This window comes from Oncorhynchus nerka, linkage group LG11, assembly GCF_034236695.1.
Source record: "Oncorhynchus nerka isolate Pitt River linkage group LG11, Oner_Uvic_2.0, whole genome shotgun sequence".
In the NCBI taxonomy this organism is placed as follows: Eukaryota; Metazoa; Chordata; class Actinopteri; order Salmoniformes; family Salmonidae; genus Oncorhynchus; species Oncorhynchus nerka.
In genome coordinates, this window is record NC_088406.1 from 71,820,140 (window position 1) to 71,833,741 (window position 13,602).

Here is a 13,602-nt window from a genome sequence, read left to right on the forward strand (position 1 = left end):
TTCTTAATTCATTAGCCAGCCAGACGCAGAATGTCATTTAAGATGAGGTTGGCAGGCAGCCATATCGCCGTTAGTTTGTCCTCTACAGAGATATGAGCAAGAGAGAGAGATATAAATATAAAGATACAGAGATACAGAGATATAAAGGGTGAAATCAAGAGGACACCTTTATCCATATTGAGAAGACTTTCTAATTTCTCACTTAAAATACTCCGTACATCCTGTTTCAATATGTTGATCACGCTCTTACAGTTATACCGGCATGCTGTCCGGTCCTCTGGCAGTCTCTATGGGGGTGCCACAGGGTTCAATTCTCGGGCCGACTCTTTTCTCTGTATACATCAATGATGTTGCTCTTGCTGCGGGCGATTCCCTGATCCACCTCTACGCAGACGACACCATTCTGTATACTTCCGTGCCATCCTTGGACACTGTGCTATCTAACCTCCAAACGAGCTTCAATGCCATACAACATTCCTTCCGTGGCCTCCAACTGCTCTTAAACGCTAGTAAAACCAAATGCATGCTTTTCAACCGTTCGCTGCCTGCACCCGCACGCCCGACTATCATCACCACCCTGGATGGTTCCGACCTTGAATATGTGGACATCTATAAGTACCTAGGTGTCTGGCTAGACTGTAAACTCTCCTTCCAGACGCATATCAAACATCTCCAATCTAAAATCAAATCTAGAGTCGGCTTTCTATTCCCCAACAAAGCCTCCTTCACTCACGCCGCCAAACTTACCCTAGTAAAACTGACTATCCTACCGATCCTCGACTTCGGCGATGTCATCTACAAAATGGCTTCCAATACTCTACTCAGCAAACTGGATGCAGTTTATCACAGTGCCATCCGTTTTGTTACTAAAGCACCTTATACCACCCACCACTGCGACCTGTATGCTCTAGTCGGCTGGCCCTCGCTACATATTCGTCGCCAGACCCACTGGCTCCAGGTCATCTACAAGTCCATGCTAGGTAAAGCTCCACCTTATCTCAGTTCACTGGTCACGATGGCAACACCCACCCGTAGCACACGCTCCAGCAGGTGTATCCCACTGATCATCCCTAAAGCCAACACTTCATTTGGCCACCTTTCGTTCCAGTTCTCTGCTGCCTGTGACTGGAACAAATTGCAAAAATCGCTGAAGTTGGAGACTTTTATCTCCCTCACCAACTTCAAACATCTGCTATCTGAGCAGCTAACCGACCGAGCTGTACATAGTCCATTGGTAAATAGCCCACCCAATTGTACCTCTTCCCCATACTGTTGATATTTATTTACTTTTCTGCTCTTTTGCACACCAATATCTCTACCTGTACATGACCATCTGATCATTTATCACTCCAGTGTTAATCTGCAAAATTTTAATTATTCGCCTACCTCCTCATGCCTTTTGCACACAATATATATACTCTATTTTTTTCTACTGTGTTATTGACTTGTTAATTGTTTACTCCATGTGTAACTCTGTTGTCTGTTTACACTGCTATGCTTTATCTTGGCCAGGTCGCAGTTGCAAATGAGAACTTGTTCTCAACTAGCCTACCTGGTTAAATAAAGGTGAAGTAAAAAAACAAAAAAAGTCAAAAAAAGAGGACAACTACCATGTACTGAATTAATGGGTGAAGTGACAAAGGGTTGATGTGGTTGGTCAACAATGAAGGGAAGGAAAAAAAAAAAAAGTGTAAAGGAATTGATTAAAATACATGTTATGACAACTTATGTCATGGTTATAACTGTAGGGTGGTCAAATCAAATGTTCTCGGTAAGGTGATGTTTAGGTCAAATTGCCATGTGCTTATACAATACATTTGATGTAGTCTTGTTATGTAGGCTAGTTGTTTACACCTCTCATTAATAATTATCTTTTGGCTTCCTCTCTCCTCTCAGTTCCCAAAGAGGGCCTAAAGAACCAGGCAGCGTTTGAGGAGATGAGAGTGAACTACATCAAGGAGCTGAGGAGGTCTGTGGGCAAGGCCACCAACAACTCTGGACAGACGTGGCAACGCTTCTTCCAGCTCACCAAGCTACTGGACGCCATGCATGATGTAAGCACTGGACCCACATCACTGTATCCATAACATCAGGCACTGGACCCAGCGCTACATCACCATGCCAAGTCCCATCAACAAGCCTCCTCTATGCTATGCATATGTAACAGTATAGCTTTCATCCGTCCCCTCGCCCCGACCCTGGCTCGAACCAGGGACCCTATGCACACAGACAACTGACACCCACGAAGCATTGTTACACATTGCTCCACAAAAGCCACGGCCCTTGCAGAGCAAGGGGGACAACTACTTCAAGGCCTCAGAGCGAGTGACGTCACCGATTGAAACTCTATTAACACGCACCACCGCTAACTAGCTAGCCATTTCACATACCCAGAGCAAGTTCAAATAGCAGGTCCCCGGACTGGAGTTTAACAATGTAAGGTAGTATCTCTGAAACAACAGATTACATTCCAATGACTAGCCCTAAAGGGTGTTTATTTTGGAATGGGCAGAGATGGCCCTGTATTGGTGAATAAATGGAACATGGAGGAATCAATGTCCAGGCTCAGAGTGGTGGGTCAATACAACTGTCCCCCTAACTAAATGCACTGACTGCAGGGGTTATGCAAGGACAACTTAGCATGTGGTGAAACATTAGGAGCTAGAAGCATTAGGAAAAATACTCACAAATGCTGGGAAAAGTCCCTGATATTGGGGCTATGACAGTCTAAAATCAGTCTTCCAAACCATACTTTTGAAGGAAGTAGGATTTGAAGTGATTGACATGCATCAGAAAGGTATTGGGAAGTTCAGAAGATCATCAGGCAATAACCTTGTTCTTTTCTACACTGAAGATCATAGATCTTAATTTATGTCCCCCCCAGTCTGATTTAGTGCTTAAACCGTTCAAAAGAGACGCATTTGTAGGAAGAAAACAAAAACCGCTCTGTTTATTACAACCACATCTAGCAGCTACCAGAGGTTACGGACGTAACCCTGGTTCTATGAACCAAGCCATTATTATATTTATTCCCCCCCTCCAGAGTTTCCCTGGTGATCCCATTTTCAATTCATGCAACCCCTAGTTTGGGAAACGATGCCATATGTAAAAGAGGTATCGTCTATTGAGAATCGGTAGCACCCCCTAGTGGTACGTCAGACTCATGAGTCGTGACCCCTAACCGATAAACAATTAGTCATCAATGCCATGACAACGTTAACCTAAGGATCTGGCTATGGTAGGTGGCATCACTCTGAATAAGGTACGGTAAGGTAACCGAACACACATCAGAAAAGGGGAATGCCAATTCAAGGTTTCCCAGGGCACAAAGTTGACCCAAACTTCCAAGAACGAGGCTTTGATTGTACTGTGTATTATTCACACTTCATGATAAGCCAATGAAATCCCTATGCAAACACAGCTGGATTCTATCGAACTACAACTCTCCTTCCCGCTCTCAATGTGTATTTATTCCATTTTCTTTTTTTCTACATTTCTCTCTGCAATGTTGGGAAGGACATATTTCACTGTTAGTCTATGTGACAAATAACATGTTATTGATTGATCCCTCCCTCTGTCCTCTAGCTGGTGGGGAACCTGCTAGACTTCTGTTTCTACACGTTCCGTGAGTCTCAGGCTCTGAAGGTGGAGTTTCCAGAGATGCTGGTGGAGATAATCAGTGACCAGATACCAAAGGTGGAGTCGGGCAACACACACACCCTCTACTTCCACAAGAAGTGACTGTACTGAGTCCTTGGGAGGAAGAGGAGAGAGAATGAAATAATGAGAGGGGGAGGAGTGGGAGAGGAGGAAGGCTAAGGAAGGACCCTAGCCTCAGGAGTGGCCTAACTACTATGCCAGCCAGTCGATCTGCTGCCCACTCTCCTTTCTCAAATGGGACAGGAAGTGACACGTGAGGGACAGGAAGAGAGGTGGAGGAAGTGGAGTCCCCCACACTGCATTCTCCGTCCGCCGGTTAGAGGTGACGCTGAGTGAGTGACATCTCAGAGCCAAGGAAAACGCACTGACGAGGACTTTTTAAAAATGTGACAAAGCAGCATCCCGACCCTTAGCGTGCGCACCCCCCAAAGACTATGTTTTTCTATGGATACGAAGCCATACATTTTTTTGGTTGCGCTACAGTCCATACATTCACACAGACCCACGTGTACAGTAATGCAGCACGCACACAGGTAGACAGTAACACAGACCATCTTACCATCCTGAAAAATGTCAGATAACTGTGCTTTTGCATTGATTCATGGATACTACTACTCTGACAATATGGAAAACAATGCTTAGATGTTGCTATGCAGTGTATTGTCATTAGGTTACATGGCAACATATACTTTTTTCATGACAAAGACTAAATGTAGGGTTTCTGTGAGAGGATCAAGGTCTATTTGAACATACTCCAAGGGCTATACAAGCTTAACAATAAACTGAATAGTTGCTTAAAAAGCTAACTAATTCCACTTTTGTTCTGCAGTGGTGTGCATTACAACACCCAAATGCCCACATAACTAAAATTGTTTTAACGTTGTATAACGATCAAAAACGTAAACTCTTATTAATATGCAAAAACTTCAAAATTAAGAATTTTCAAAGTATGGTGTTGTGTGATCAAGTGTGAAAAAAGTTGAGTAACAGTTAAAAGTGAATCTGCCATGTCATACGTGAAGGCTTTCTGATATGTAGATGATTAACTACGCAACATTTGTCAATAGATTAATTCCATCCATAATAGGTGCGGGAGTATGGAAACACCTGATGGATTCACAATGACGACTTTCCCTCACATCTTAATGCATTTGACGGCGGTACACCCAGTTAATTATCCAGGGGTTCTCAACTTTTTGGGGCTGTGACCCCTTTTTCATAGCAAATTCATCAGGAACCCATTCATAATCAGAACACAACTATTGACTAAAAATATTTTTTACTAGGACTTTGGCAGTGCATGTCTGGACGAACCAAGTCTTGGGCCATGGGAAAGACTATTTTAAAAAGGCCCTTGGCATCGGAGAGAAAACTTTGCCTTTTTCAAAGGTAATTTCCTGCAATTCTACACATTTTGTCATGGGGACGATTTTTCGTTGTTGTAGCTTTAAAGCTAATATCCAAAAATTCTACACATTTTGCCATGAGGCAGAGATAAAACTTAGCTGTTTAAAGCTTGAATTACAGTGCATATAAAAAACATTTTGGGGTATACAAGAATTTGGAATATTGATAATTTTGATTGAGTATTGTGGATACCAATATCCCTGTGAGCCTCCCAGGCTCATGTTCCCCAGGGTTAAGAACATCAGTTGTACAGTAGATTAATAATATGTATTACACCCTTTATATAGTATTATTCCACAGATCCCTTGGCCCAGATTTGTTTAGTCTGTTAGTAATAACAAAAAGTACAAAAAGAAATGATATATTTTGAGATGTGGAGCCCACTTTGAGAACCCCTGAGTTATACAGTATAGTGAAAACATCAGAGCACCCATTTCTTGGTCTATTTCTACGTACTTACAGTGCATCCAAACCAGCACCCTTTGTGAAGTCAACCGACACTTATCTACCGTTTCCAGAAATAGTAATGAAGCATTTTCTAAGAGTGTTGTTGCAAAGGTTTTCGGTTTCATAAACCAGACAATTTACACCTACGGTGCTTCTTTTTGTAAACGCAAAGACGACGAAATAAGACTTTTCTGGTAACTAACATTATCAGCATTAGATACAGGGTTGGGTAGGTTACTTTCTAAATGTAATCTGTTACTAGCTACCTGTCTAAAATGTTCATCAGTAACATATTTTCATATTACCCAAACTCAGTAATGCAATCTGATTACTTCCAGGTACTTTTGGATTACTTTACCCTTAAGAGACATTAGAAGATGACAAAAATAATCCATCAAACGCATGTGTGTGTCATCAGTGGTCTCCGACTTGTGATCAGACCCGCTCAGGTGGAACAAACTTAAACTTGCGCCTTTCTCATTAAGAAAACAAAGGTGTCGTAATGGATTTTTCACAAACATCTATTCTGAATTTAAAAGTAATCTAGGTTTTTAAAAGTAGGCATTCGTAATCTGATAATATTTGTGCTGGTAAAGTAACTGATTACAGTTGCATTTTTTTGTAATCAGATTACATGTAACTCCCCAACCCTGATTAGATACAATAACCTTCAAACATACTGTATGGCGTTGATATTGGAACTGGATGTTGGAAAATGCCATTACTCTACAGTCACAGTGCTTTCAGTAAATGAATAATGTGTTCAAATTTACCTGGCAAGCGGCAAATACATACAGTAAATGCAATGGCACTTGCTTAGGTTACAGTCACATTTCCCCCACTGTTGTACAGAAACTGTTTTGGAAGTATGTTGATACTGCTGATAAATGATTGACTCATTGCATTGACCACCTGTCCTGATTTTGTGTTGTCCATCTTGTCTTTGGGCCAACTCTAGATGTATGGCCAGTCATCTGGACCATTCTTACCAGACCTGGGTTCAAACTTGATTTGAAACCTTTCAAACTACTTAGAGCGTTTGCTTTAGTCTGCCGGGACTGTCAGGTGGGTGGGGTTTGCATTTCAATTGGTTCCATTGCAAAAGTCAAGCTCAATTAAGTACAGCTAAAGAATTTGAAACCATTTCTAATAGTACTTGAACCCATGTCTTATTCTTACTTGTTTCACACCAGATTGACTGACTGCTTAACCATTGTGGAACACTATGATGCTACTGAATAGCGTGAGATAGAGAGTCGTTTGAGAGGAAAAACAGAGGGGGCGTTTGGTTCCATCGTTTCACCTCATTTGTGAGGGTGTGTGGGTTGTTTTTTTCCCCCCTGGCAAGCACGAGCAAAGTTGATCTGCTTTTTTCGAGGGCATTGTTAGTTTTCCTACGTTCTATAGGATTATGCGGAATATCCTAATTGCCTGAATTAGATTTGTACAGAAGAGATGTGACAATTGAGGCATTAACCCAGCTAGAACGTTGTGTGTCTGGTTGATAACTAAATGTGAATAAAAACGAAGAGACCCTGCATGAATAAGGCCTATAGTTTAAAGGGATAGTTCACTTCAAAAATGTGAACTCCCCTTTAAGGTGCTGTTGGTGTTTCACTATAGGTTCTACTTTGTAGGAAGCTGTCCAGAGTTGGACATAGAGAACAGACAATGGCAGGAGGATCACGATTAAAGAAAAAGCCAGTCCCTATGCTTAAACGGTCTCATTTTGCAGACTGTCCATCCATGTCCCTTTTGTACATTGCTGTGTTGAAGTTGTGAACTGAAGGACCCTAAAGACACGCTGTAAAGAACTGCTATTCTTTTTCTTCTTGTTTTACTCCTTTACACTCTCCTTTTTATTTAAAAAAAATAGTGTCAAAAAAGGTTCATAGGACGAATGGGAAAAGTATTTTTGAAAGAATTATATTTTGCTGGAAGCAATATTTAAGTACTTTGTCTAAAAACAGAACTTTTTTTGTAAAGTGAAATGTTTATGCATGCTTTTTTTGATGAGATGTTTACATTGTATTTAAGAAGGGAAAATTGTGCCTTTTTATCTCACCTGATTTAACATTTTACAGTATATATTGTAAATAATACAGAAAGTCATTATGTTTGAGTAGTGTAAAAAACATTTATACTTTAAAGGAATAATCTGGTCAGAAACTATTTTGGTATTGGTTTCATTAGTCCACGGTTAATCGTTTAAAAGAAATACAATTTAAAAAAAAGTTTACTTCATCAGTCAAGTTGGCAAGATGTAGAATTTGAACCGTCTTTCAACTCGGAATTCCAAGTTGGAAACTCTGGCATATTTCTAGAGCTCTGACTTCCTAACCCTGAAGATCACCAACATGATTTTATCCTGTTTTTGTCTTGAAAGCACCAAAGTTACTTTGCTTATTGAAAAAAGTATATCTTAAACTTGACTGCTGACATGCAAAACATTGAGACTGTATCAACAGGGGACTAATGAAACAAATTAAAATCGATAGTTTGAGTGGATTTTTCCTTTAATTTACATATTGTTGGAATATCTGCAGTTCATGCGGCTCCCACTTTATGTTGTCATTTTGGGTCATAGAAAGAAATGGCACAATGTTCACACAAAAAAGCTAGCCTGCTCCCAGATCCGTTTGTGCAGTATTGTCAACTCTTGCCAGCCATTGTGATGCCAAACATGATAACGATTGGCAGGAGTTGGCAAGACAGTACAAACAGATCTGGGACCAGGCTACACAAAGCCAACGGGTTAGAGTGAGTTATGAAAGTACCAAACATTGTGACAGACACTTTACTACCTGAATGTTAGAGAAAGAACAGAAATGTCGTCGTCTTTTCTTCTTCCTTTACAAATAATGTTACCTGTTGATCTGATTTGTACTTTTATTTTGCATTTTATGTCAATGTGACTTAAAAAAAAAAAAAAAATAGGCAAACATATGTCATTTCTTTGTTAGAGAGAGTAGACAGTACCAAACTATGGATCAATGAGTTCTTGCTGTGGACATGATTATCTCCCAAACCCCTTGGCGATATGTGATTTAATAGCACCACACTAAAATCAAGCAATCAAAAAAAACTGATTAAAGCTGAAATAGAGTAGGTTGAAAACACTCTTGCCTCTTCAGCTATTAAGGTTCCAACTCACAGGTTGATGTGGTCACCACACTTGGGATTCATTTGACTACACTTCCAATCCATTTAGGAAATAATCTGGACATACCATTTGAATTGGAGGAAAGGGCTGATTGGGATATAACTCTTGGGTTGACTGAAAGTGACACCTAAATGAATTCGACTCCAATACTGTTGATAATATAGAACCCAAAACGTGCTACCCTGGGATTTCTAGAAACAACCATTTGTATCATTGAGATATGGATGCATCATGACTGTTCACAGGTTTAGTTGGCTTGGTCTCAGGTTTTGCAGTGCTCCCAATGGAAGTTCTCCTGTATATGGCTTACTGCCTTGCTCAGAAATAAGTTAGTGGTTATCTGCTCATCCTTCTACAGTACAACACTATGCATTTGTACAAAGGGATTTCCCACCATCTCATTTACAGTATGCATATAGAATAACAAATGAGGACGTTCAATTCTGATATATTCTAAACAAAAAAGCGTATTGCTCATATTTTACAGCATTCATTTATCTCTGTGCAAGGACATGGATGTACAGTAAACTCCAAAAGTATTGGGACAGTGACACTTGTTTTAGCTCTACTTCAGCACTTTTGGATTTGAAATGATGCAATGACTATGAGAGGTTAAAGTGTATCATAATGCTAGGATATGGGACCAAATACTGAACTTTAGACTACTTTATTACACAAGTGAATTTGTGCTATTACTTTTGGTCCCCTAAAATGGGGTGGGGGACGACGACGACGACTATGTACAAAAAGTGCTGTACGGTTCACCCGATGAAAATACCCTCAAATAAAAGCTGACAGTCTGCTCTTTAACCTCCAGTCATTGTATCATTCCAAATCCAAAGTGCTGCAGTACAGAGCCAAAATAACCAACAATGTGTCACTGTCCTAATACTTTGAGCTCACTATGTAGCTTACCAGCGATTTCTGTCCTACTTCACCGATTATTGGACATTTACAGTTGTAATGGAGCCACAGCATTAAACATTTGTTTGAACAAACATTAACCCCGTATATTGAGACTAAGCCATATCCCCAAAGCCACATCCAAGCTCAGCATTTCCTATTAATAGCACCTGGTTTGTTTTTATCCCAAAATACATTTTTAATCCAATGCTTTGTACAATATTTGTCAGCAACTATCCACAGTACATGAATATCCTTCAGCGTGAATAAAAACAACTAGTTCCTACTACAAACTGTATATCTTGAAGCAGATATTTGCCATTACTGTTTGCAAAACTATCAAGAGATTCCAATAAAACCGTTAACAAATAATGTCATTTTTTGATTTGCAGTTTGTAAGTAACATCGAGTGTGTGCATGCGTCAGAAGACCCCAATGAGATTGTCTGAAAGAGGAAAACCAGAGGGAATGCACACAGCTCGGGCCACTGGCTTATCCAATCTGTATATATAGATCCAGGACTGGGAAAATTGGAGTAGGAGGATGGGAGGAGGGATAGAGAGCCAGATGACTAATTAAGATGTGCCAGGAAGAGAAGAAAATGAGAGTTGAGAGACAGAGGGAGAGAATTTAGCATGTTATTCAAATGATTGTTTGTTTCGCTAACATGAACTGATCAAATATTTTTTTAGCTCATACAGACTTAAGAATTCAATAGATAATGAAAGAGGGATGGAGATGGAAAACAGCAGAGACAAAAAAAAAAGCGAAAAAGAGATATTTATAATATTATAACCCTCTTCCGCCAGCCACCCTTGTAGACAGAATCACCATTAACCTCATTAATAGCTGATCTGAAAATACTCCCGGATGCCAGAGTGCAGCAACAGAACCCAGTATTACTTTTGCTCATTTCGCTCTCTCGAAAAATCCACAGCCCACTTTCAAATCTCCCCCAGATTTCCAATCGCTTTCACTGTGTAGTCGTGCCAGATAAACAGAATCTATTGGATCAGTCCCATTTCACGGCTGCACCCGGCACACATGGCGGCTTCTGTGGCCCCCTTTCTCTCTCAGCTACCTCTTTTTCCCTCTCTCAACATTCTACAGAATCTGTTTCACATTTATTTCTGTTTCTCTCATTTCTTCATCTGTTCTTCTCACCCTGCATTAGTTTTTATCACTTTCATTTTTTTGCCGTTGCCTAAATCGCTCTGGAAAAACTTTTCCCACCAAGATAGAATATCTAAATATTAGCCTGGTTCAAGGGAATTGAGATTGTTATCCTAATACACTAGAGCAAAATCACATTGTGTACATCATATTCTTCTAAATGCTTACTTACGGGCCCTTCCCACAATCCAGAGAGAAAGAAAATAAATAGAAAACCCTCACAAAAATACAAGTAATAGATACATAATGAGTAACGTGGCTATATACACAGGGTACCAGTACCGAGTCAATGTGCAGGGGTACGAGGTAATTGAGGTAGATATGCACATAACTAGGAATAAAAGTGACAGGATAGATAATTAACAGTAGAAGCAGCATATGTGATTAATCAAAATAAGTTAGTGCAAAGAGGGTCAATGGTCACACTGGACAAAAACAATTTCTAAAGATTTGACTGAATTACAGTTCATTCTGTATAAGGAAAGCAGTCAATTTAAATAAATTGATTTGGCCCTAATCTATGGATTTCACATGACTAGGAATACAGATATGCATCCTGTCATTACTGAAAGAGATCATGATACCTCACTTCTCAAAATAGGGCTACTTAATGTTAGATCCCTTACTTCAAAGGCAATTATAGTCAATGAACTAATCACTGATCATAATCTTGATGTGATTGGCCTGACTGAAACATGGCTTAAGCCTGATGAATTTACTGTGTTAAATGAGGCCTCACCTCCTGGCTACACTAGTGAGCATATCCCCCGTGCATCCCGCAAAGGCGGAGGTGTTGCTAACATTTACGATAGCAAATTTCAATTTACAAAAAAAAATTTCGTCTTTTGAGCTTCTAGTCATGAAATCTATGCAGCCTACTCAATCACTTTTTATATACTGTTTACAGGCCTCCTGGGCCATATACAGCGTTTCTCACTGAGTTCCCTGAATTCTATCGGACCTTGTAGTCATTGCAGATAATATTCTAATCTTTGGTGACTTTAATATTCACATGGAAAAGTCCACAGACCCACTCCAAAAGGCTTTGGAGCCATCATCGACTCAGTGGGTTTTGTCCAACATGTCTCTGGACCCACTCACTGTCACAGTCAACGCTGGACCTAGTTTTGTCCCATGGAATAAATGTTGTGGATCTTAATGTTTTTCCTCATAATCCTGGACTATCGGACCACCATTTTATTACGCTTGCAATTGCAACAAATAATCTGCTCAGACCCCAACCAAGGAACATCAAAAGTCGTGCTATAAATTCACAGACAACACAAAGATTCCTTGATGCCCTTCAGACTCCCTCTGCCTACCCAAGGACGCCAGAGGACAAAAAGTTAACCACCTAACTGAGTATCTCAATTTAACCTTGCGCAATACCCTAGATGCAGTTGCACCCCTAAAAACTAAAAAAATGTCTCATAAGAAACTAGCTCCCTGGTACACAGAAAATACCCGAGCTCTGAAGCAAGCTTCCAGAAAATTGGAACGGAAATGGCGCCACACCAAACTGGAAGTCTTCCGACTAGCTTGGAAGGACGGTACCGTGCAGTACCGAAGAGCCCTTACTGCTGCTCGATCATCCTATTTTTCTAACTTAATTGAGGAAAATAAGAACAATCCGAAATTCCTTTTTGATACTGTCGCAAAGCTAACTAAAAAGCAGCATTCCCCAAGAGAGGATGACTTTCACTTTAGCAGTGATAAATTCATGAACTTCTTTGAGGAAAAGATTATGATTATTAGAAAGCAAATTACGGACTCCTCTTTAAACCTGCGTATTCCTCCAAACCTCAGTTGTCCTGAGTCTGCACAACTCTGCCAGGACCTAGGATCAAGAGAGACGCTCAAGTCTTTTAGTACTATATCTCTTGACACAATGATGAAAATAATCATGGCCTCTAAACCTTCAAGCTGCATACTGGACCCTATTCCAACTAAACTACTGAAAGAGCTGCTTCCTGTGCTTGGCCCTCCTATGTTGAACATAATAAACGGCTCTCTATCCACTGGATGTGTACCAAACTCACTAAAAGTGGCAGTAATAAAGCCTCTCTTGAAAAAGCCAAACCTTGACCCAGAAAATATAAAAACTATCGGCCTATATCGAATCTTCCATTCCTCTCAAAAATTTTAGAGAAGGCTGTTGCGCAGCAACTCACTGCCTTCCTGAAGACAAACAATGTATACGAAATGCTTCAGTCTGGTTTTAGACCCCATCATAGCACTGAGACGGCACTTGTGAAGGTGGTAAATGACATTTTAATGGCAACGGACCGAGGCTCTGCATCTGTCCTCGTGCTCCTAGACCTTAGTGCTGCTTTTGATACCATCGATCACCACATTCTTTGGAGAGATTGAAACCCAAATTGGTCTACACGGACATGTTCTGGCCTGGTTTAGATCTTATCTGTCGGAAAGATATCAGTTTGTCTCTGTGAATGGTTTGTCCTCTGACAAATCAACTGTAAATTTCGGTGTTCCTCAAGGTTCTGTTTTAGGACCACTATTGTTTTCACTATATATTTTACCTCTTGGGGATGTTATTCGAAAACATAATGTAAACTTTCACTGCTATGCGGATGACACACAGCTGTACATTTCAATGAAACATGGTGAAGCCCCAAAATTGCCCTCGCTAGAAGCATGTGTTTCAGACATAAGGAAGTGGATGGCTGCAAACTTTCTACTATTAAACTCGGACAAAACAGAGATGCTTGTTCTAGGTCCCAAGAAACAAAGAGATCTTCTGTTGAATCTGACAATTAATCTTAATGGTTGTACAGTCGTCTCAAATAAAACTGTGAAGGACCTCGGCGTTACTCTGGACCCTGATCTCT

The 13,602-nt window shown here is 40.3% G+C and overlaps 1 protein-coding gene across 3 annotated transcripts in view; it reads left to right on the top strand.

Moving 5' to 3' along the window:
• Positions 1-9,952, top strand: part of LOC115137495 (mineralocorticoid receptor-like) — a 105,603-nt gene extending 95,651 nt beyond the window's left edge. For all 3 annotated transcript variants that reach the window (XM_065024906.1, XM_029673822.2, XM_065024907.1), the window contains exons 8-9: positions 1,897-2,054; positions 3,586-9,952. In XM_065024906.1, the coding sequence (XP_064880978.1) occupies positions 1,897-2,054; positions 3,586-3,741 (314 nt within the window). In that variant the 3' untranslated portion in view covers positions 3,742-9,952. The remainder of the gene's footprint in view (positions 1-1,896; positions 2,055-3,585) is intronic.
• Positions 9,953-13,602: the final 3,650 nt, after the last annotated feature.